The sequence below is a fragment of the Podarcis liolepis genome, assembly GCF_965112155.1.
Source record: "Podarcis liolepis genome assembly, chromosome: 9".
Taxonomy (NCBI): domain Eukaryota; kingdom Metazoa; phylum Chordata; class Lepidosauria; order Squamata; family Lacertidae; genus Podarcis; species Podarcis liolepis.
The window spans coordinates 69113389-69138983 of NC_139564.1; the positions used below are offsets into that span (position 1 = coordinate 69113389).

At 41.3% G+C, this 25595-nt stretch overlaps 1 protein-coding gene across 1 annotated transcript in view; it reads right to left on the reverse strand.

Annotated features, from left to right (window-relative positions):
• ADGRA3 (adhesion G protein-coupled receptor A3) overlaps nt 1-25362 on the reverse strand; it is a 44526-nt gene extending 19164 nt beyond the window's left edge. Inside the window, exons 1-8 of the mRNA XM_083460430.1 lie at nt 24760-25362; nt 11469-11540; nt 6909-6980; nt 5902-5973; nt 4752-4823; nt 4050-4210; nt 3349-3562; nt 2923-3087 (exon numbers count right to left, since the gene is read on the reverse strand). Of these exons, the coding sequence (XP_083316556.1) occupies nt 2923-3087; nt 3349-3562; nt 4050-4210; nt 4752-4823; nt 5902-5973; nt 6909-6980; nt 11469-11540; nt 24760-25025 (1094 nt within the window). The 5' untranslated portion in view covers nt 25026-25362. The remainder of the gene's footprint in view (nt 1-2922; nt 3088-3348; nt 3563-4049; nt 4211-4751; nt 4824-5901; nt 5974-6908; nt 6981-11468; nt 11541-24759) is intronic.
• Between the last annotated feature and the right edge of the window lie 233 nt (nt 25363-25595).

The window sequence follows — 25595 nt, forward strand, 5'->3', positions numbered from 1 at the left end:
TCTGCTCAGAATAATTTCCTTTACAAGTCAGAGCCTGCTTTCTGTATGGCCTCAAAAGGTGAAATATAGCTCTTTGTTATTGCTTTTTCTATACCACAGATAGAAGGTTTTTGCAGTAAACCCAACTCTAGTGAACCTCCTGATAAAATGAATGTTTCCAGAAATTGTGTTTCCTTCCAATGAATTCCAGAGAGGCAAAATCCTATTAAACTGAACAATCACTGCTAAGCACAGGTTAATTTAATAGAGAATGCTCAAAAACAGGCTTTACCATCTGTTTTTACCTCTAATTGTAAGTCCAAAACGAACCATTCACAATTGTATTTTAAAAGTTATTTAAATTCCTCTGCATTTTTTTCATAAACACTGCCAGAAACTTTCTTATATTTTTTATCTTCTCAACTCAACACAGCATTTCCTATAAATGGAAAAGGTTGCACCAGGGAAAGGACTAAAGTAACAGGAGAAGGGCAGACATGGCTTGGCTCCAAAGAACTACTTGAGGCATTTAAGGGCCTGGAGATGGCTAATGAAATTTTACACCTTTCATCTTTGAACTGTTGCAATACCACACACACAGGCCACTTCCTCCAAATGTTGTATCACAAATCGCTTTTAAAGCACCTCTCAATTTCAACAGAGATCTGTGATGCAGTAATTGAAGGTTGGAGAACCAAAAGTACCAATCTCCCTTAGGTACACAGAATTAGAGTAGTTTTGATCCATGTCTTACTGAAAAGGTGACCAATGCAAACCTAACATATATTTTGAGCATTTAAAGGCCACCATTTCCTAAGGGCATATCTCCCTGTAAACTCACCTGGTCACCTCTGACAAGCAAGAAATGCTTGAAAGTAAAACAGGCAAAAGGGGGTCTTTCATTCCCTCTTTTGAACAATCAATCCCTGTTTGTATGTCAAATGGACCAGGATATAAGCACCAAAGCCTTGAGAGGACTGAGCTAGGAAGGAAACGAGCCTGGTTTGTCATTATGTGTGAACAACATACAATTGTGGTTTGTTTCCCTCAAACAAACCATGAGTGCTAAGCCAAGAACAAATCTTGGTTTCCCTCAAGAAGTAAACCACAAGCCCAGGTTCACATACAACCACCATTTCCTTCACAGTGCAGCGTGAGCAAGGGAGAAGACTGAAGCAACAGTATTTGAGCAGCATGTTACTCATTCAGCTTAAACCATAGTTTACTTCACCTATGTTTTAATATGACAGGCAAGCCAAGTCAGTGTCTCACAAATGATTTTTGTAGGGATAAGCAAGCAAACAAGCTAATAAACAATTTGTGGGCTATACATGCAAGGTATTAAGCCTTAACTTGAAATCAAGGAATTTTAATCATTTACTTAACAAGGTTTACATACTGCTTGACAAAAAACTTCTAAGCTGTGCAGTCTTATATCCTGCAGTTCATAGTGTACGTTTCCACCACATGGAAGTGATATCCATGTACAAAATCATCCTATGCAAAGTTATCCTGAATTGGAGGTGGGGAGAGGGAATGACAGGGACAGGCTAACAAAAATCAAAAGACAAATGGCCTCTACACTGACTTACTTCACTTCACAGTACGCACTACTGCTAGAAAGTGCAACAGACGTAAGTTAGAAAAGGCATTACCTTACACAGAGAGACTCTAACTGTTATGGCTGGCACCTCCAGAGGCAATGTGCTGTTAGTGTAACCAGCAGCAAAGAGGTCAGAATGGAAAAGGTGAAGAAAGAAACAAGTGCAAAATGAAGGTGAGTGTGTGCAATGTCCAACAGTAATTAACATCGCCTAGATGCAGATAGTGGTTGTTACATCTATTATACTTACTGCTTGAACACAGTAATATGCAAACTGGTTTTAAATGACTGAACAAATAAACCAAGAGCAGGGAACCTTCTTCAGTCAAGGGGCCACATTCCCATCTGGGCAACCTTCCAGGGGCAAGGCCAGGGGCAAAGCTGAGCAAAGAGGCAAATGTACATTTTACCTTTGTACAGGACACACCTCTCTATCTTCCATTAAGGCAACCAGGAAGAGTGATCACATTCTAGCCAGGCAAAAACACATAAGGAGGGTATGAATTGAGGCAGATTTAGGGAAGTGTGACTGGTTCGGTCACACTGGGCGCAGAGACTTGGGGGCGCTGCAGGGGACACGGCAACTATTATTTAGAATGGAGCACAAGAGGCACCAAATTTTGTCATCACACAGGGCACTGCTGAAATTTGAGATCCCAAGATCCGCCACTGGTATAAAATAAGGGATGTGCATTAGGAAGTATCTGAAGAGCCACGCAGAGGCCGGGAGGGCTGGATTTGGCCTCTTCTTGTGAGGTTTCCACCCCTTAAATAATCTAAGTGGTGTTTCTAGATAACGTTTTATATTTCAGTCCACCTCAGCAACTTTTTATTTTATTTTTTTAAGCTAAATCAAGGCTACTTATTCTACATTAATACCAGCTTTGTACAGTGGTACTTCGGATTACATACGCTTCAGGTTACAAACTCCGCTAACCCAGAAATAGTGCTTCAGGTTAAGAACTTTGCTTCAGGATGAGAACAGAAATCGTGCAGCGGCGGCACAGCAGCAGCAGGAGGCCCCATTAGCTAAAGTGGTGCTTCAGGTTAAGAACAGTTTCAGGTTAAGAACAGACCTCCAGAACAAATTAAGTTCTTAACCCGAGGTACCACTGTAATTTTAACTGATATTTTTAATCTGAAGGAGTTGTGATGGCTTTCTCCCAACAAGGAGGCCCAATAAATAAGACACTGGCTCTTCATTTCCTTATCTAATGCAACTGAGAGTCATGATAACTCACCCTTTATCATAAAGGAGAACAGAATCAGGTAACATTTGAACTCAAAAGCAATCTGTAAGAGCAGCAGACACATTCTCCTTCAAAGCTGTCATCACCAACCTGAAGTCGCCTTTGTTGTTGACAACTCTTTCCGGCGGGCAGTACTGCGCAGAGCTGTTCAATACCACTATGTCAACAGTCCTTGAATTATTCCCACGTCTGGTGTGCACATGACACCCCCAGTTTCCAGTAGATCCAGCTTGAATGTTTGAGATGGTCAGAGCACTAAGGTAAAAGGCAAAACCAGCATTCAAGAGCAAGTAAACAATTTTTTAAAAAGGTGAATAAATGCCTGCTTTGCCAAAGATATCTACTAGAATAGAGCTTGCAAACATAAGGCCCGCCAGATGTCATTTGACTCAAACTTTGATCAGTCCCAGGAAACACAGCCAATGGTCAGGGATGATGGGAGTTGGAACCCAGTAACATCTGAAGGGCCACAAGTTGACCACCTGTTCTAGAAGAAACTACAGCCCAAATCCTCACCTTGCAATGAGTGAGCAGTTATGGATCATGTTTTTTTCAACAAAAATGCCTTGGGATTCATCAGTTTCAACTATCTTCCCATCCTGGTACCACAGAACCTGCATGTCCTGATCAATATACGAAGCCATACATTGGAAAGGCAGGCTGTCTCCTTCAAATACAACCTGACGATGAGAGGGAGTCATGTAGAAAGATGGTAATTCCAGAGGGGGGTCTGTATTCCATTGAAACAAAACACCATGTTTTAGATCAATAGAGTGTATTTACTGAATGTAAAATAAAAAATTCTTTTAGAGAATTGCCATGTCATATAACCAGAAGCAGCATCAGCCTAAAAGGAATGATAATTACAAAATATTAGATTGCACTTACTGCAAGTTAAAGATTCTCAAACTACCAGCCAACCTGGTCTTATATTGAAAATATTAATTTAAATACAAGAGTAACACCTAAAGTTGAATGTCACACTGGTTGTCTAAACCTCAACTTCATGTATTATGTTTATTGTTCCTGGGGCCGTCTATCGCTGTCCTCAAAGACAGAGGGGGTAAATGGGCTAAACTTATTTTTTCCTTTTTTAAAGAAAGAACACTTAGGCCTTGGTGTTAGTGCAAAAGTACCAAACTGAGTGAGAAGAAGGGAAAGGTGCACTTTGGGAATAGTTATTAAGAGTCAGCATTGCTTTGTTATAATGTTCTTACCACAAGTTAGAAGACCTTGCTTAACACTCAAAACTGGTTGAGCCTGCAGTGACTTGGGGTAAGCACATCTGGTCTCACGAACAGTTATATTTCGTTCTTGCAACCACTGCTGCATCCACAAAATATTACAGTCACAAAGTAGATAATCAGTCTGAAATTCACTGGAAGAAACAAAAGACAGATTTTTGTTTTTTAAAGAGGCAAAATCCCACTGAAACCGGTATAAATTTGGTGTATATAACTGAGCTATTTCCAAATATTTGTAATCAATCAACAGCCCAACTCTGCATTACTGAAAATACTCAACTAGGCCATATAAATTCAGTAGCTCATTTGTCCATGCATACCTTCTTAAGTCACTTGTAACATTACAGTGGCCTAAAGAACAGCCAACAACTCTTCCATTTGCCTAAACTTTTACACTTGGTTATCCTTTCATACTTAAGTTTTCTGGAAGGAATTCTTATATGCCACAGGACACCTGGGAGGTGCTGTTAATATTCCTATGTTCATACTTGCTCAGTACAACACTTGTAGTTTGAAGAAACAGCAACAAAAAAATCATAATGCCTGAGGCAAAACTGGCTTTTCAGTAAAATAAAATGAAATCTAATTTGGTTATGTTCTGTACTTAATTTTAACACCAGTATCTTTTAGCTTTCAAAATTACACCAAAAAAACCTCACCCAGATTCACACTTACAGAGATTTCAGTGAAGTAAGATGATCAAATGTTCCTTGCGCAAGTGAGGAAAACAGGTTTCCCGAAAGATTTCTAGGAAAGTTTAAAACAGTGACATTAGATACGTACAAGTGGGACTGACCACAAACTTGTTGCAGTGTAGGGTGTTGTTATTCAGGGTTTAATTCTTTCCCCCCCTCCCCCCAGTTTTTCATTCCACCTCTCCAACTGTGAGCATTCCATGCCCACACACCAAACTCAATCCTTACTTTTGGGAGTTTATCTCTCCCTGCCCCCAGTATAGATTCAGGTAGGTAGCTGTGTTGGTCTGACACAGTTGAAATATATAAAATATATAAGAATATATAAAATATATTATTCTTGTGTGTGTGTGTATATGTATATGTGTGTGTGTGTATTATTATAATATATATATTATTCTTCAGTGTATCTGATGCACACGAAAGCTTATACCAAGAACAAACTTAGTTGGTCTCTAAGGTGCTACTGGTCTCTTTTTTATTTTTTTATATATTTTATCTCTCTCTCTCCCCCCCCCCCCCGCCAGTATATTTTACCTAAAAGTATTTTGTATTTCTGCAAACCTTGGCACTCCCAAGCCACTTGACATCTTCCTCTTAGGGTGCTTTTTTGGATCAGCACTTGGAAGACTGAGATTGCTATTAGTACACAGCAAGTGTTCAGTCAGCTTCAAAGAAAGTCTTGTGCTATTCTGGACTATTCTGGATCAAAAAGGTAGATTATTCTCAATTCCAATTGTAACTCATTACACAAACCATCATTATGGTGGGGGCTGCCCCTTAAGCAAGTACTGGTATGCATGTATCTCACCCATGTCTAGTTCTCTGTCTAGCCAGGCCAGCACGTGGAAAAATATTACAGTGTAATTGGCCAAACAATCGCAGCAGGGGAAGTTGAATCTTTGGGTGAATAATGTGGACTATAAAGCTGTTTTACAAACCATGTATTCCTAACTCAAAATAAACATACATTTTGAGTTAGGAATACATGGTTTGTAAAACAGAATTCCAGATAAGGATTTTGCAATCCTTATATGAACAATAGACTACCAATTTAGCCAGCAATACAGTTTACCAAAAGCTTAATTCAAATTATTGCTAAAAATAATATTTAACAGAATGATACTTACAACCGAACGAGATTTGCAAGTTCTTTAAATATATCTGCATTCAGGCATCCTATTTGGTTGTTTGTTAGGTCTCTGTTCAAAACGAAAAAAGACCCCCAAAATGCTTCATTTTACCATGTAACATGTAACTCATAATTTAATTCAAGTAATTTTAATTCACCCAAAAAAATCAGTAATCGAAACCAGAATTTAGACTGTGATCAAGCAAGTCCCTTGGAACTCAATATGAGTTACTTCTGTATAGACATTGTTGGACTGCTCTGTAAGGCACCAAATTTAGGGGTGTCCATTTGAATCCTAGCTAAAATGACATAGATAAGAAAGTGCTGGTCATTCAGTATGTCAGATTTGCAGGGAAGACTAATATCTACACAGAAGTAGATAGGTAGCCGTGTTGGTCTGCCATAGTCAAAATAAAAAAAATTCCTTCCAGTAGCACCTTAAAGACCAACTAAGTTAGTTCTTGGTATGAGCTTTCGTGTGCATGCACACTTAATTCAAGTGTATCTGAAGAAGTGTGCATGCACACGAAAGCTCATACCAAGAACTAACTTAGTTGGTCTTTAAGGTGCTACTGGAAGGAATTTTTTTTATTTTATCTACACAGAAGCAAGTCCCACTGAGTTCACTCAGGCCAGTTCCTAGGTAAGTGTGTATGTCTTAAAACACACATTTTTTCTGAATATAATAATGGAGGGAGAGAAGCGCACTGCATTATTTTCTTTTTAAATAATAAAATAAAATGCCCAAGCACCTTATGATTTCTGTACCTTCTCAGATCAACTTTTTTTAAAAAAGATGGGGCAGCAAGAACGGCATACAGTACTCTAGAGCAGTGAACAGTATAGATTTAAACAACAGTAATATGACATTGCAAAGTAAGAGGTCTTGTGCCTATGGCTTAAGGGCTTTTTTAAAAGATCAGAGAAGCTTTAGTTCAGACTACATTTAAATTGCTACTTTCTGACATTCCATTTAATTCCAGGTTAACAAATGTAAATACTTACAGTCTTTTTAGAGATGAAAGTCCTACAAAAGCTCCTGGATCTATAGTACTAATGAGATTGTTCTTAAGGTCCCTGTTTAAAAAAAGAAAAAAGAAAATTTCCAAAGTGTACGGATTATGATAGAAAAGTAGTAGTATGACTAAATTTACAAGCTGGATAACCACTTTATAATATAACATAGGTGGGGGGGGGAATTAAATACCCACTTCTTGATTTAAATATTTTCTTCAGAGAAATGGGTTAGCATGAAATCCTTCCACTGATTTTCAACCTAAGTTACGAATGTTGATGCCAGCCTTAATCACTGGTTTTTTTATGGTGACATTTCTTCCATTATCCTGACTCAATGTTAAAGAACCTGAACCTGAGCTGAGTTAGAAGCAGAAAACTCTTTAAAAAAGAAAGCCAAAGGATTTAATCTTTCCCCACATGAGCAAAATGCCTGCATACAGAGGGGTCTCCAAAAGGCTTAACAAAGCCTTGCCATCTCCTCCCAACAGCACATCTTTGGAACACATGCAGTTTTACACCAGGCTTCCTCGACTAAAGTTTGGACAGGTTAGTGAGAGAGAGGGGGGAGACTGTCAACATCTCATTACCTCCGATAAATCCCTGGTGTGCATCCACACTTGTGCAGGTACAAAGGCAAGAGTGGGAAAGCAAATCTGTTCTTCCCTACTGGGATTCTTACACCCACGTTGAGAAAAATTGTGCCCAAAGAGTTTACCTCTAATCTGAAACAAAAGCTCTCTCTCTCAATGACAAATAAAATAAATTTCATCTCTGAAAACCAGAATTCTTTTTTTTGCTCTTACCTTGAGATCAATAATATACACAGAATAAAAAGTATATTATGTCTGATTACTCCAGAAATCTTATTCAAGAGATGAACACTGGGTTTTCTTTACCTTGGTCATCTAATTCATCACTAAACAACACAAGGTATTCACTTTCTCCCCAAATCTCAGTGCTGCTCACTGGTGACAAACTGCACAACAATAATGAAGTTATAACTGTCAGATTAATAATTCTATGTAAGATATTGGACAAATGCTTTAGGACTGGGGTGAGGGTTCCTTTATGACACCAGCAAACTTTATTCATGCACCTTTGTTCCACATAGGTAATCTAATCCGTAGGTTAGATTACTGGAACACATTATACATAGGGCTGCCTCAGAAGACAGTTTGGAAACTTCAACTGGTGCAGAATTTGGTGACCAGCTTGCTCACTGGGGCAAGATGGTTTGAGCATATTACACCAATCCTGGCCCGATTGCACTGACTGCCAGTTTAGTTTCCAGGCCCAATTCAAAGTGCTAGTGCTGACCTATGAAGTGTTAAATGGTTCAGGACCACAATACTTCAAGGACCGATACTCCCCATATGAACCTACCCAGACCCTGCAATCATCATCTGAGGCTCTTCTTTGTGTGCGCCTCCTCCACAAGAGGTCTGGAGGGTGTCAGCACAAGAATGGGCCTCGTTCTGTGGTGGCTCCCCACTTGTGGAATGCCAGGGAGGCTGGTTACGTATCTTTAGGCTCCAGGCAAAAAGGTTTCTCTTTGGCCAGGAGTTTGGCTGATTAATATTCTATGGCTTTTTTAATGTGTTTGTGGGAAGGAGGTTGTTTGTTTGTGTTTGCTTAATTATGTATTTTGTATTCTTATTTTTTATTTTTCTGTTGTGAACCACCCTGGGATCTTTGGATGAAGGGAATATTCAAATTTAATAAAGAATGATGATGATGATCTTCTGATAGTGATCTTTAACATTATACTGTGGTTTCAACTCCAAGACAAAATGGTTTCACCTCCAAGACAAAATATTGAGTATCAGAAAAAGCAAAATAGTAAATAGAAGCTTTGGGGAAATGATAGTAAAGCATGACAACAGCAAACACTCTTCAATAAAAACTCAACTGGGACTTCAGGAAGAATTAAAGTAGACTGGGATGAATAACTGGCATACAGCCTTTTGGGGGATGCTGTTTGACCCCAAACTTGCCAACTAAGCATCAAAAGGGCTCTGTGAAGCTGTGCCCTTAGGACACAGCTTCCTGAAAAGTGAATCTAGATGCTGACCTGGGCCACAGAGAATCAAGCCTGGAACAACATACAAATTCCCAAGCACCATAGCAAATAACACATTTTAAGGTTAGCACTGTATTCTGCATCAAAAACTTCTGTTGACATGCTACCAAGATGCACTTTGCAGGTTTACAGTCTCTCTCAGCAACTGCTGAAGTTCCTAAAATAGATAGCAGTCACTTCCCACTTGAACAAGCTACTAAGCGAAGCAACATGTATTCAGACAATCAATGAATGAAAACTCCTGTATATATGGTTATAAGCTCCTAAAGAGACCATTGGAACTGACAAAGTTTGTGAAATGCCACATTTATACCCATTGGCTGCAATTCAACACAACATTAGGCATGCCTAAACTCAATGATTAGAAGGGACTTAAGTGCATAGCTCTGTGCTTGATTATGCTCATCTTGTTTGAGCCACAGAACGACAGCATATTTATTTATGTTCTACATTACTTTCTGGTTCTAAGGAAAATGTGGTATTTGGGATGAACACAAAATGAAGGAAATGTTAAATCCTTTCCTCAAATACCTTGCAGCTCCTGTTGAACTGCATAAAGAGACTACAGGGCTGTGCTGCATGCAAAAGGTATTGGTTTCAACCATTGGCAATCCCAGTTAGGGCTAGGAATGGCTTCTATCTGAAACCATGGAAAGCTGCTGTCTCTCAGTGTGGACAATGCTGAACCAGAAAGACCAGTCATCTGACTTGATATAAATCAGCTTTCTGTGTTCTAATGAATAGAAAGAAGTAGGACTATTGTGTGTATAAGAAGCTCAAGGAACATGGAGGCGGGATCTTGAAGAGAGCACATGGAGGTGCATACAAACTCTCTTTCTGTGTAATAGCTAATTAAGTACTTAAACGTCTTGTGCAATGATAGACCATTTCTCCATCTGCACACCTGACTTAACTTTGGCTTCAGGAAAGCAACAGCAGGTTGCCTTGCCCCTCAATTGCAGCTTGGGAATAAGTCTCAATGAATCCAGTGGGATTTGCTTCCAAGTAAATGTGTACTGAATAAAGCTTTAAATAGGAGCATCCTGAATCGAAAATTGTTTTAGGAAGTGATTAAAAAGCAATTTCAGCAATGCTGCAGAAGATCAGGAGCCATTTTAAACAACATTAAACAGGAAGACATTGCTAACCAAAGGGTATAATTCAGAATAGGACTTACTTTTGAGTAAATGTATTTATGATCTCTTTGCATTGCCAATCCCAGCTCAATAATGCTCATTTACTTTTGCTTTGCTGTGGGGATGCTGGTTTACAAACTTGCAGCAAATACGACTTTTAGGTGCAGTGTGAATCCAAAGTTAGAATTCCACTTGCAGCCTCACTGCACAAAAGCAGCATTTCTGTACTGCTAAAAGGCCTTAGGAGGCAGTGAACATTAAAACAATTCTATCTGTCTGCAACCTGTCTTCTCAACGCTCACTCAGTCCTCAATCACTTTAGACAAATTCTTCCTTTATGCTCCGAATACTTTCCCCCACTCCTCTCCCAAAAGAAAAGCAAAATAATTTAGAGTAGTTCTTTACCATTTAGAAATATTACTGGAATATTTAAAGTTTTTAAGTTACAACCTTAATTAAACGCAGTAAAAGAGAATTCTAGATTTTTTTGCACTGCAAGAAAAACTGTTCCCATCTCTCAAAAAGTTAACAGACTCAAAATGTGATTATGGATACACACACACACACACACACACACACACACACAACTATTGTAGTGAAGGCATCATCATCAACAGCAGTTTCACTGTGTGATTATTCTAGGTGCCTAAGAAAAGTTTAAATATTTGTTTCTAAATAAAAAATAATAAAAAGGCTATCCCTCACTGCATTGCACTGCACACTTCTTTTGAAACTCTAGGGAATTTTGTAAGTAGGCTGTGATTTGCCATGTGGCACTGCCATTCAAAAAACAAAAATTTAGGTGGGTGTACCTAAGCCCTTGGATGCACCTAATGAAAGTTCTTTAAATCTTTAAATCCTTGCTATTATTTATATTGCACCTAAGAGCTTTACAGCAAACATGACTGGAATTGTAGTCATAAGTTTATTTCCACGAGAGAAAGTAAATTTAATGTGTGATGTTGTACTGTGTTTTAACTATTTTTGTTGGGAGCAGCCCAGAACCGTGGGGGCAACGCAGATGGGTGGCATCATCATCATCATGGCAACTTATTTGTAAGTAAGCATTGATAGAATAATATGCTAAAGTTATATGGAAATATCTTCCTTATTTCTTATTACATTTGAAGCAATTACCGGTAGTTTTGTATTTATTATACATACAGTAGGAAAACTATTCATCCAAGTATATTAACTTCTGGAGTATCTTAATGTTGTTGTTATAGTTTTTAAAAAACTCAAATATAGTTAGAGAGGTGAATACTCCCTCCCTTCCATTACATCTCCTTCCGCATTATAATACTTAAAACATAAAAGGGGGGCAGGACTTACAATCTTTCAAGAAGGCTTAATCCAGCAAAGGAACCATTCTTCAATTCTGTTATCTTATTGTTGCTCAGAATTCTATAAAACAAAATAATGTAAAAACATTACAATATTTCCCTTTTCAAACAATTGCAGTAGCATTAGAGTAAATGTTTGTGGTTTTCCATCTTATGCTGCTTAAAAGGATGCTTTACAGCAGAGCTTTCCAAACTTTTCAAATTGGTGACACACTATTTAGACATGCATCATTTCGCGACACAGTAATTCAGTTTTACTAGCAAACCAGGGGTTAAACTAACTGCTTCCCAGCCCCGGGAGGAGTGCAGGGAGTGTATGCGCGACACACCTATACACTGCAGTGACACTATCTTGTCATGACACACAGTTTGGAAAGCTCTGCTTTACAGAATTGGCCCCCTAAGTTATTGGTCCTGAAGCTAAGCTGCAAAAACTCATGAACACCCTAGTTTGTTATATTAGATATGCATGCATTAGATATAGTTCCTTGGATCAAAATTAGAATTCCAAGTAAGCCCTTTTTCAAGTGTGCAAGAAATAAGGAGAAAATGAGGTAGACTGTGAGCATTGGGTCTTACTGAGCTCGTTCATATAGTGCCAAGGCAGACCATGGACATGGATGGCACTGTGGTCAAAACCACCAAGCTTGCCAATTGTAAGGTCGGCAGTTTGAATCTGTGTAACAAAATGAGCTTGCATTGCTTTGTCCCAGCTCCTGCCAACCTAGCAATTCAAAAGCATACCAGCTTGAGTAGATAACTAGGTACTGCTGCAGCGGGAAGATAAATGGTGTTTCCATGCACTCTGGTACTCGTCACGGTGTCCCATGCACCAGAAGCAGTTTATTTATGCTGGCCAGATGACTCAGTAAAGCTGTCTGCGGACAGTTCCCTTGGCCTGAAAGTGGAAATGAGTGCCACAGCCCATAGCTGAACTTGACCGGACTTAACCGTCAGGGGTTCTTTACCTTTAGTGTGAGGGCATGAGAGTGACAGTTCTCTGGACTGATTTGGCTTAATGTGTCATCCGAACCTGGACTTGTGGTTTGTCTCCTCCAGACAAACCACAAGTGGCAAACCTTGGTGACAGCTGAGCCTGGATTTTGAAGACATGCTAAGCCAAACCATAGCTCAGCTCGCAGAATCCCTGAAGGAGCAAAGAAGATGCAATCTTCACGAGCCCACACATTAATGGTAAACTGTACTTTGACTTACCACTAATGTCCTCTCTCCCTCACTTTTTTCTTTAAAACTATATAGTGATTTACTGTTTAAAAACCCCCACAAACGTCTAAACCGTTACAAAAATAACAAAACAATAAAAGTATCAGTAAGAAAAAGTATATAAAGTATTCAATATATGAAATAAAAGCTAACAATAGCTTAAAAGAGATAAAACAGATGTAACATCTACATGTCTAGATAGGTTTGCCTACCAGGCATGGCTAAACTTGGCCCTCCAGCTGTCTTGGGACTGCAATTCACATCATCCCTGACCACTGGTCCTGTTAGCTAGGGATGATGGAGTTGTAGTTCCAAAACAACTGGAGGGCCAAGTTTAGCCATGCCTGGACGAAAGTGTTAAGCAAGTGCCCAAAAGAGTACATCCTTTCTGTTTTCAATAGGAGGGGGAGTTTCAAAGTGTAGATGCTGCCACACTAAAAGATCAATTTCTTACAAGTGCAGAATGGGTCATATGCGGTACCTGTAACAGTGCCAGTTCTGCAGATAGCAAAGCAATATCACAAGTAAACTGGTCCCAAGCTGTTAAGGGCTCTTTATATCAACACCTTGAATTTGGCCCAGTAGCAAAGAGGCAACCAGTGAGCAGAGGTGTCAAGAGGCTGACAGGGTCTCACTCTGCTGCAGCATTCTGTACTAACTGCTGCTTCTTATAAACACAATAAAAAGAAAGCATTTAAACTATCTGGGAAAACATCTTGAGTTCAAATAATATTAGCTAACACAAAATAGTATATAAAGACACTTGCAAATATGATATTGGTCACTCAGGAAGTACCCCCTTATGATACATACAAACACTGAAACATGTTTAATAGTCTGCCTATGTTCACTGTTTGTGATGCGACATAGGAATCAGCTGCTTAAAAGGGGGGAAAGAATTCTGTATGACTGATAAAGAGTCCCTTATGTGAATCAAAGAAGCTTTTTGGATGCCAGCCATTATTAATAACAGTAAATACTTCCTAATATGAAAGGTTATCCTAAGAGGATATGCTACCATCTGTACAATCATGAAATATCTTTCCTACAGAAAACAGTGGCCACACTGAAAGCTTTCTGAAGTGTAAGTAAATATTTTTCTGGGGAAAGTTCCAGGGAACACTGTGAAAGAAACACTTGACAAAGAAAAACCCTCAAAGAGTTGCACAGTATTGCTTTAAGCACCATCTGCAGATGTTTTGACAGTATAAACTGTTCTAAGCTCCGTCCTCTGTCAAGGTACTTCTATATATAATATATTTTCAACAGATTGTTGCTGAACATTTCACCTTGTACAGCACTGAAGCCTCCAACCCGGGGGAGGAGGGATTATACACCACACACTGAGAAAATAAAGTACAAAGTAGAAGACTACTACTTTTTAATGAGACCTTTGAAAACGTACAAGATTCACTTTTTATTATCTGCATTTCATGAGCCAACTAAGTAGCAACTTTATGCTGAGGCTTTGCAGCAGTATGATTAACAGCATTAATGCAAGCAAATATTGACAGAGCATAATTAGATATAATTTTAAAATGTGGGGCCTATTTATTACACTTTAATATTGCCTTTCCACCAAGCAGCTTAAGACGGAGTGTACAATTCCCTTGTTCTGCACTTTTAGCCTCAAAACCACCCTGCCTAACTACAAAGCTTACTAGAGTTGGGCTGAGACACAGTGACTAGCCCAAGTCAGTCAGCTTTCTGCCTGGCTCTGACTCTGCACTTGCCTCTGGCCTTTTGATTCTTATCTGTCTATTGTCTCTTGCCTTTTGTTCCTAGTTCACCTGATCCAATGTGAACTTAACACCAGTTGCATGCTGTCTAGAACCTAGGCCAAGACCTGACAAATCCTGACAGTCTGCTCAATTACAAAGGCAGAAAGTTCATTTAAATTAACTGGTAGTGTGTTACCTCAAAATGATCAAACCACAAACATCAAGTCTAGACAGCAGAATCCTGCCTCCTCATACCCCCCAACCTTTTCCAGTTGGCGTCTTTCTTTCGGTAAGGCAAATAAACTGGCTTTATTTTTACAAGTTTGAACATTTTACAGCCATAAGCAAACTAAAAAAAAGATGTACTCAAAGTAATTTTGGAGAACAGAAATGCAAATATGGTTTTATTACTACAATTACTACTGATATAAAGATTCTATAATGGAAAACAATACTAGCCATAATTGAATTATATGAATAGCTAGCATATACATAATATAGCTCTGGAAAGAAAAGTCTTGCATTTCTCAGTTTTGATAGTGGACTACCTCTTAAGCAGTAGTTAGGAAAAGACAGGACTGTTAACACCGTGAGATGCTGGAAAAACAAAAGGAACTTTTCACTATATACCTAAGGATCTCTGACCGTATTTCCACCCTTAAAAGGTGGAGAGGTTGTCTTACTCTGGAAGGTAAACAGGAAGACTGGTTCAGCTCTGGCACTTCAAAAGTATGGTAGGACACAAAGCTGCAATAAGCTGTACAAACAAGGCTTCTGCAGGTCACCCAGAGTATTTGGTTCCAGGCAAAACAAACTATGTTGCACTTAACAGATACAGTGGAACCTCAGGTTGCGAACGTGATCCGTGCAGGAGGCACGTTCGCAACCCGAAGCGCCACGTCTGTGCATGCTCGTGATGCAATTCTGCGCTTCTGTGCATGCGGAAAAGCGTGATTTAGTGCTGCTGCACATGTGCCGAAACCCGGAAGTAACCCATTCCGGTACTTCCGGGTTTCGGCGCATCCGTAACCCGAAAACACGCAAACCGCAGCAATCGCAACCTGGGGTATGACTGTACAGGTTAAAATCCTCGTTCATTCACAAAGCTCAGAGCCAAGATAGATCACATAAAGGACTTGATGATTGTATGTTTATTTAGAAGCAGCCTTGAGATCCCCAAAATTAAGTTGAAACAACAGCAAGGGGTGGGTGGGTGGGTGGGCGCGCACGCGCACACACACACATACTTTCCTTCCATGTTTCCCCAAACTAAATTGCCCTCCATCCCTCCCTCCCACTATCTGCCATCCCACAGGTTTGCAGGATCAAGAACTTGAGTGCTGGCACAACAAGGCACCTTGTCCTCTTGCTAAAGCCTGTAGAAAAGTTGTATCAGGACTTGAAAAAAGCCCATTTGTGGCAAAGCTTCAGGTCACCTCCCAAGGGACACCAGATTCATCTTGCCTTTCCCATGCCAGCAACTGCATTGCTTCACTTTCCTGGAATGCTGCTTTAGCCACCGGAGTAGCTGCAGTGGGATGTGGCATCATGCTGCGAACCTACTTCTATCCATATATTTTGGGTTGTTTTGTGAATTTTATGAAGAAAATTCAAGGCATGAAGAGGAATTTAACACCATGCCGTTACAAATGTTCTGTCAATGCAAGTATTTCTGCTTGCCTGGTAGAACAATCTCCCCTCCGCTCCCCTCACACTGTTTTGATTCAATTTGGGGAGGGCAGGGGTGCCACCCCACTGTGCTAGCAGAAGTTCTTGAACAGGCTTCCACTAGTGGGAACAGTGAGCTGAATCCAGCCGGTGATGTGGAATTTATGTCTGCTTTTGGGCATAGCTCCTACCCCATCCCAAACCCCTGGTAGTTTTTGGGATTCCAAGCAACTCAATATCCTAGCAGGCCACTTAATATCTAGTAATGATGGGGAAGTTACTCATATCTAGTAACTTGATGGGGAAGTGGATGGCAAGAGTATCAAATGTCTTTACAAAACATGCTGTTTTGTTTGTAAATCCTCTGGAAAACCATCTCTCAGAGGACCTGTTGATGGCATTTTACCATTGTACTGTGGAGGGTGTATTAACTTATAGTCTGTGTGTGTGGTTTGGGAGCTGCACGATCAGGGAAAAAACAATGCTGTCCAGGGTTGCAAAGACTGCGGAGAGAATAACTGGGATGCACTCTTCCCACCTTGGATCAAATCTTTGCTTCCAGGTGCCATAAGAAAGCTGCAGAGATAGCGCAGGATAGTGTGCACCCCGGAAATGATCTCTTTCAGCTTCTGCCTTCTGGAAGAAGGTACAGGGTTATAAAGACTAGGACTAGCCGCCTGAGAAACAGTTTCTACCCAAATGCGATTTTGGTCTTAAACAGTGTAAGGAGTCTCTATGGGAGCATATTGTATTAAAAAATGGGGTATCAGAGTTTTTAGGGGGCTAACCAGGTTGGGATAGCTGGCTTGTTGGATTTTGAATGTTTTGTGTAAATTTTTCAATTTCTTTGTTCTGTATGGGACAATGACAATAAAGATTATCGTATCATAATTATGCTATGTATTTTTGTGTTTTTATATTGTAAACCGCCCTGTGATCCTTGGATGAAGGGTGGTATAGAAATTTAATAAATAAAATATAATCAAGTCAGCTAAATAGAAAATAAGGAACTGAAGGGTGAATATCTTCAATTGTTGTTTCACAGAACAGTTTCCTGGTCATTTTCAAATTCAATACGAAAGTAGTAAAGCAGTGCTGTTCTGTATTAAAACTGTTCATTTGTATATATAAAATTTTAGTTTTCATTATTCTTTTAATGCAGAATTTTTTTTTTGTTGTTCTATGGGCTAGAGTTCATAAGGTTTAAGAAACTACATTCCATTTTTTTGGGGGGGGGGAATAATGTCTGAATTTTAAGTTGGAAAATATTGCAAAATGACAATCAAATTAAAATCTGTAGCTCATGGTACTGTTCCAACTAGATATTTATCAGTCTTTATGGGAACCACATATCTAAGGTTAGAGAAAGTAACCAACTATACATTTGAGGCTTTATATTTTTCACTAGTGGTACTAGTGTTTTTGAATACCTCCCTGCTGGCATAGAGAAGACCTCGCCTGTACTGGCAATCTGCACTCTTAAAGGTGCATCTATTTAGGTGAGTGTTCCCTTTCCCTTGATCTTCCTGATCCAACTGTTATACCTGCTCTTGTAACTGTTATGCTTTCTGATGCACTTGTTTTAGTGTTTTGATGCATTTTTTTAATTGTGCGTTTTAAATACATATGGCTTTTTATAATTGATTTTATTCTTGTAAACTGCTTAGTAGCCATTCTGTCATGCAAGTGATGTATAAATTAATTAATTAAAAATAAACGAAAAACTCTCACAGCCCTAATCAGGGCTGGTACTCAACTTGATGACTACAAAAAAAAACTGTTGGGCACCTCTGAAATTTGATCCTTTGGAGTGGCTGGAGATGGTTCTTTCACAATAGCTGCTTTGTTAGATCAATCCCAAGAGTCCTTCAATTTCCTGCAGCAGCTAACCAAATACTTTTCAGAAGCTTACACAGTACGATGGTGGGAAGTATCCAGTTGTTTGTTTCCACCATACAATACTCCGGGAATACAGATTCTAATCTAGCCACTGACAGATCTATTCTCCCTGAATTTGTTGAATCCCCTTTTTAAAGAGCCATTTAAGCTTGCGGCTTTCACTATATCCTGTGGCAATGAACTCCCTGAGTTAATTATATGTTATATGAAGTACTTCCTTCTGTCTTTCCTGTACCTACTGTCAAGCAATTCCATTTGATGTCTCACATTCTATTATTCAAAGGGAAACTCATTCACACTCTACACCATTCCTTCTTTCCCAGTATCTTACAAGCCTTAGCAGTCATGTGATCACCTAAAAGTTGTGTCCTGTAAAGCATTACCAAAGTAGTAGGAACACTTGCCAGAACCAACAATGAAATCCATCCTCTAGACAATCCTATAAACAAGTGGCAGTCTTTTCCAATTCTAAGCAAGTTATACACACCATATATATTCCAAATGTACCTCTTGCTCAGGAGCTTATTTTATTAGTAGCGTGAACAAATATAGACATTATCTTAAAATTTAAAGGCCTAGTAGTTCATGGCATTCACTCCAAAACCATTTTTATTACAGTGCCATTCTCCTCCTGCCATAAAGAAGAGTTACACTTAACACAATCAACCTCTCAACATAAATGACCAATACAATGCATGTATCAATTATTGGGTGTCCTATTGCAGTCAGGCAAACAAGGTGAGCTTTGTATTTTTCTGCCACAAATATCTAGCAACAGACACCCAATGTTGCCATTACTATAGTGTTAAATTTGGCCAAATTTCAAATTGGCATGAAATGTAATTTCAGATGTAATGGACACAGAAATCTCTTTCTGCGTGATTTATGGAGATTCTTTGATACAGAACTTACATCGTTCTGCATAGAACATAAAAATTAGCTGCCAAGAGCTACATGACTATTATTTTACTTCATATGCCACCTCCCTATTCCTGCCAAGTCCCCTCATCACAAATATATAAGATGTAAACTCCAAGTTGATATTCTGGCAGTCACTGTAATGAATAGATCTGTAAAGGTTACCAGTGTGTTAAGATGTTGCTTATATGTTATTACCTAGAACTTCAAACATTTCCAATAGCTCCTGACTTTTCTTATAATATCCCATACTGCCTCTTTGAAATGGATCTTGCACTTTAAAAAAATAGTAACTTGAATATTAAAACAGATGGTCTAATCAACATGTTTAAAAATAAGCTTCACTGTGATGTAACAGGTACCATATTTTTTGCTCTATAAGACTCCTAAATTTCCCTCCTATTTCCCTCCTAAAAAGTAAGGGTGTGTGTGTGTGTGTGTGTGTGTGTGTGTGTGTGTGTGTTATGGAGTTAATGCAGGCTGCGCAGCTATCCCAGAAGCCAGAACAGCAAGAGGGATTGCTGCTTTCACTGCATAGCGATCCCACTTGCTGTTCTGGCTTCTGAGATTCAGAATATTTTTTTTCTTGTTTTCCTCTTCCAAAAACTAGGTGTGTCTTGTGGTCTGGTGCGTCTTGTAGAGTGAAAAATACAGTATATAGCATAGACAAGGTCTCTTTAGCTTTTACAGACCTAGGACCCACTTTAAACCCAAATGTGCATTTGAGGACCCAATTCTTAATCTTTTACCATATATTTGAATACTGGTAGTGTTCCTGTTGTGGCCCACCTTGGAAAAGGCTGTGACCCACTGGTGGGTCCTGATCCACCAATTGAAGACCAGTGGCATAAACAATGTTTATAAAATTGACAAAACCTTAGCATGCTTATTTTCTCATTTATCTTCCCTATCCTAAAACTTAAAAAAACTGTTAAAAATACAACAAGTTTTAAAAAAATGCATAACCACAGCATTTGTTGTCCTTAATTAAGATAGTCAATATATTCCTAAGCAACCAAACATTTTTGAACCTCATAAATTTACGATATATTGGAATTCTTCTCATTATTCTAAGCATTGTGGCTGTCTCCTTTCTTCTAGCCTCACAAGAATGCTGTGAGGTAGTTAGGCATATTATCTCCATTATTCTGTGATACTTAAATGTTCAGAGAGTATGCATCTGAGTTCTGGATGTTGGTGGCAAACCAAAGACGACTGGTGATCAGCCTCATGCCCTTTCGGTAAGCTACCAAAAGATTGGGATGAAGAGGGGGCCTGTGCTTTAACATTAAGTGAGTCATACCAGTGGCATCTCTGTTTATTTGCTTTTCTTTTTTGACTGAAAAGATAGTGAAAGAAGGAAAAAATGGGAAAACAGAAACAAGACAAACGTATATGGCAATATATTGATATCAGGCAGGTGTCTTCATTGTATTCTTTTTGGTGCCTGCTGAAGACATTCTTATTTACACAAGCTACCCAGATATTTAGAAAAACTGTACAAGTTTTAATTTGTTTTAGTCCATTTCTATTGCATTTTTATCTACAGTGGTGCCCCGCAAGACGAAATTAATTCGTTCCGCAATTTTTGTTGTCTAACGAATTTTTCGTCTTGCGAAGCACGAAATCCCATAGGAATGCATTGAAAATCAATTAATGCGTTCCTATGGTCAAAAAAAGTCCAAACAAAGCCAAATTTGGTACAACAACAGTTTATTAACTGCTCTTTAAAGTCACACATACTGTAAAGAGCAGTTCGAAAATTTAAGGGAAAATAAATTAACTTTATAAACAAAACATGTCTTTGTTTTTAGTCAAAGAAAAAAAGTCGCGAGACGTTTTCGTCTTGCGAAGCAAGCCCATAGGGGAAATTCGTCTTGCGAGGCAAATCGCGAACGGAAAAACCTTTCGTCTAGCGAGTTTTTTGTCTTGCGAGGCATTCGTCTTGCGGGGCACCACTGTATTGGAATGTTTCAAATTACGATTGAAAAATATTTTTGGTTGATGTCTTTTATTGTTTTCCTCTTTTTGTAAACAGCTTTGAGAGGCTCCCACCACCACCACGATCAAGAGCTATATAAATTTTACAAACTACTGTAACTAAAATAAATTATTTTTTAAAAAACAAATGAACAAAAGGCTGCTGGGTGGTACTTTTGGTCTGATCCAGCATAGGCAAAGGCTTTCTTAGAATGCTCATGCAGCCCATGTACCTGCAGGAAAGCAATTATTTCCCAAAAAACACTGTGAGTGAGGTGTGAATTGGGAGGAAGGAAAGAAGATGTTGTTATTTACTTTATTTTCAAAGTGCATGTGCGAAAGGGTGTTGCGTGGTGAGTTCCCGCCCCCCATGCCCCATGTGGCAACAGACCGAAGTCCATAGCAAAGTCAGAGACCTACCTAAAGCCTACCTAAAGGGAGGGAGGGTGGGAAAACGTGGGGCTAGCCGGCGAAAAGAGGGCGAGCCCCCTCTGCACCGGCCCTAAATAGGGCAGACATGGCCAGGATTTCTCTGCTCTCGCGGGGGCTGAAACCAGCCCCCGCTCACGTGGGGGGTGGGCGTGAAGCCCGCAACCCCACCTCTTGGGGCAGGCCCAGAAGTGGCTTTGCGTGGCGAGTTCCCGCCCCCCACCAGGATAAATAAAGACACGAGACACCATAGTTTAAGGTTAAATGGGCGAATTAGGCCACAACTTTATTGAATTCAGGAATGAGAGGCATTGGCTTAGGCATTGGTCCTAACGACTATCCGGCTCCAGCCCATTTGCTGGAGACACGGGGAAGGGTTAACACTAAATCGGGGGATTCTCCCGCCGAGGCACGTCGACTAGGAGCTCCCCCGGGTCACCGCTCTGGAGCGTGCCTTTGGCCCTCACCTCCATAGGCTTCGGACAGGGCCATGCCCCCCGGAGTCCTTTAACGGACCACCCTTCGCTCACTGGGGGGAGGTGATGGCGTTCCTCCCCCCCCCACACATCCTCTTAACCCCTTCTTACCAATGCCTACCGCCACACGAGCAATCGCTCGCCGCCAATACTCTCATGCCTGAAACCAATCTCTTACCCCCTTTGCTATATCAGTAAGCCACATGTCATTTCCCGCATCTGAAAGATGCACGCCATCAAGCCAAATATCATTTCCCGCATCTGAAAGATGCATGCCATCAAGCCGGTAGAGAGTTCTCTGCTCTCGCGGGGGCTGAAACCAGCCCCCGCTCACGTGGGGGGTGGGCGTGAAGCCCGCAACCCCACCTCTTGGGGCAGGCCCAGAAGTGGCTTTACTGCACCATTTACTACAGGGAGACCAGGCATCTTCCATACATCCCTTTTCCTGTATGCTGCCTTTCCATAGTGAGAAACCATGCTCAAGTGGGAAGGAAGAAGCTGTTATTTACTTTATTTACAAAGTGCTTGCATGAAAGAGCATTATTACACTGTGTGACAAAAAAACAATTATGAGGAGGAGACCAGGAATCTTCCATGCCATGCACACATTGCTTTATCTGTATGCCACCTCTCCATAGCTAAAACGCCACGCTATGGTGTGAGGTGGATGGAGGGAAGGAAAGATGGTGTTATGGGGTTGTGCAAAAGATGGTGTTATGGGGTTGTGAGAAGGAGCGCTGTTACACAGAGTGACAAAAACCAATTACAAGAGGGAGACAGGACATCTTCCACACATCCTAGGGTTGCCATATTTCGAAGAGAGAGAAAAGACACATTTGCCGACTTATACTTTTAACTATGGATCACAATGATGGCTCTTATTTTACATACCCATGAAATGAGGATGTACCCTGTAAAAAAAAAAAAGTACATAGGACAACCCCTAACATCCATATACTTCACATTATCAGCATGCCGCCTTTCCATAGTCAGAAAGCAGGCTCCAGCATAAAGCAGGAGGAGGGAACAGAAGGTGTTGTTATAGTCAGGAAGACCAAATTTTTAATAAGGAATGGGTAAAGTTTATAACTTATCTTAAAGGCCACTGTAAACAGTTAAAATCATTAGTAGGCTTGGGACTTGTAGTTTAAAGTTGAATTTTGGACATAATGGAAGTAAAGAGTTTGGATTATCAAAAAAGACGCGGGAAGAACTGGTTAATAACAGGACACACATGGGGGGGGGGAATCCAGGAAATTCCTGGAATCTTGTTTTTATGATTGATGTTTGATGTATCGCTGTAACATTTTAAGTTGAAAAATCAAATACACACACACACACACACACACAATGGATGCTCGGTTTGCAAACGTGATCCGTGCAGGATGTATGTTCGCAACTGGCAGCATTCGCAACCAGCGTCTCCGCGGGTTGCGATTCGGCGCATGCACGACCGCCAAAACCTGGAAGTAACCCATTCCGGTACTTCCAGGTTTCAGCGGTCCGTAACCCGAAAAAATGCAACCTGAAGCGTCTGTAACCCGAGGTATGACTGTGTGTGTGTGTGCGTGTGTGTATACATAAAAGGCAAAGGATGCCTGGACAGTTAAGTCCAGTCAAAGGCGACTATGGGGTTGCGGCGCTCATCTCACTTTTAGGCTGACTAAACCGCTTCTGGCGCAACGGGACACAGTGACAGAAACCAGAGCAAATGGAAACGCTGTTTACCTTCCTGCCACAGCGCTACCTATTTATGTGTTTATCTACTTGCACTGGAATGCTTTCAAACTGCTAGGTTGGCAGGAGCTGGGACAGAGCACCCCTCCATTGTGAGGATTTGAACCACTGACCTTCTGATCTGCAAGCCCAAGGCTCAGTGGTTTAGACCACAGCGACACCTGTGTCCCTATTTTGTATATATTATATATATTAAAAGGAAGGTATTGTTATAGGGCATGGGTAGGCAAACTAAGGTCCGGGGCCCGGATCCGGCCCAATCGCCTTCTAAATCCGGTCCGCGGACGTTCCGGGAATCAAAGTGTTTTTACATGAGTAGAATGTGCACTTTTATTTAAAATGCATCTCTGGGTTATTTGTGGGTCCTGCCTGGTGTTTTTACATGAGTAGAATGTGCACTTTTATTTAAAATGCATCTCTGGGTTATTTGTGGGGCACAGGAATTCGTTTATTTTTTTTTTCCAAAATACAGCCCGGCCCCCCACAAGGTCTGAGGGACAGTGGACCGGCCCCCTGCTGAAAAAGTTTGCTGAGCCCTGTTATAGGGGTTGTGCGTTAATAGCAGAGTGGGGGGGGGGGGAGAGGAGGAAAAAAACAACAACCACGAGAGGGAAACGGAGCATCTTCCACACCCACCCCACCACCCAAAAACACCCCACCACCTTTTTATCTGCACGCCGCCTTTGGCACAGGCCGAAACGACGCTGAAAAGGCGGCATGAAGAGGAGTGGGAAGGAATCATAAACAATGAGCCAAACACACGGGGTAAAGAGCAGGGCCGAATCGATCTACTACTACTACTACTAATAATAATAATAATAAATTTATATTTATACCCCGCTCTCCCCATATACTACCGAGAGGAGGGGAAAACCACAACTAATAATAATAATAATAATAATAATAATAATAAAGGGCCGAATCGATCAGTACTACCGAGAGGAGGGGAAAACCACAACTAATAATAATAATAATAATAATAATAATAATAATAGAGGGCCGAATCGATCAGTACTACCGAGAGGTGGGGAAAACCACAACGAATAATAATAATAATAATAATAATAATAATAAAGGGCCGAATCGATCAGTACTACCAAGAGGAGAAAACCACAATGAATAGTAATAATAGAGATTTTAAAAAGAAGTCTCCATCGCAGGGACCCAATCCCACTCCCAGCGGACCCCGGCCCTCCCCCAAGCCCTTTCCTCGGCGTCGCTTACTCACAGGGTGACCGTCCTGTTGGGGAGCCCGCCGGGGTCCGGGACGCGGGCCAGAGCCAGGCTGCTGCAGACCACCTTCCCTCCCACTCCCGCTTCGGCCGGCGGAGAAGCCTTGCCGCTCCTGAGGCGACCACCACCGCCGCCGCCGCCTCCTCCTCCTCCTCCGCCGTCCTGTTTGCAGCCTTCGGGCAGCCCTGAGGAGCCTCCGCCTCGGACCAGCGCCAGCGCCGCCGCCGCCAGCAGCACCAGCGGAGCTCCCCGGCTCGCCATGGCCGCCTCCCTCGAGGGGGGGACCGCCCCGCCGCCGCCCCGGCGAGGGAGCCAGCGAGGCCTAGCGCCGCGGCAACCCGGCCGGGGCCGCCATGAAGGGATTTAACCGAGGAGTCGGCGCCAATGGCCGAACCGAATCCACCCCTCACCACACACACACACACCTCACGCACGACGCCTTGCCCCGCGCGCGGGCACCAGGGCGCAGGCGCGGCCGGGGAGCACGCGCGGTGAGGCGCCCTGAAGCCGCCGCGGGTGCCCTGGCTCTGAGGAAGGAAGGGCAAGTAGAGACAGAAGTTTCACCGGGTTGTGATTTCGCCTCGCCCCGCGCACGGGCAGCAGAGCGCATGCGCGGCCGGGGAGGGCGCCGAGCACGCGCGGTGAGGCGCCCTGAAGCCGCCGCGGGTGCCCTGGCTCGGAGGAAGGAAGGGCAAGTAGAAACTAGGAGTTTTGCTTGTATGGGATGATGGGGGGGGGCGTGTTTTCGCTCCAGTTTTGCAATTCCGGTTCTGGGCTGCTCTTAGCGAAGGGTGCGGGTTGGTTTTGGCTGGTGGGGTTGTGTTTTTTTAA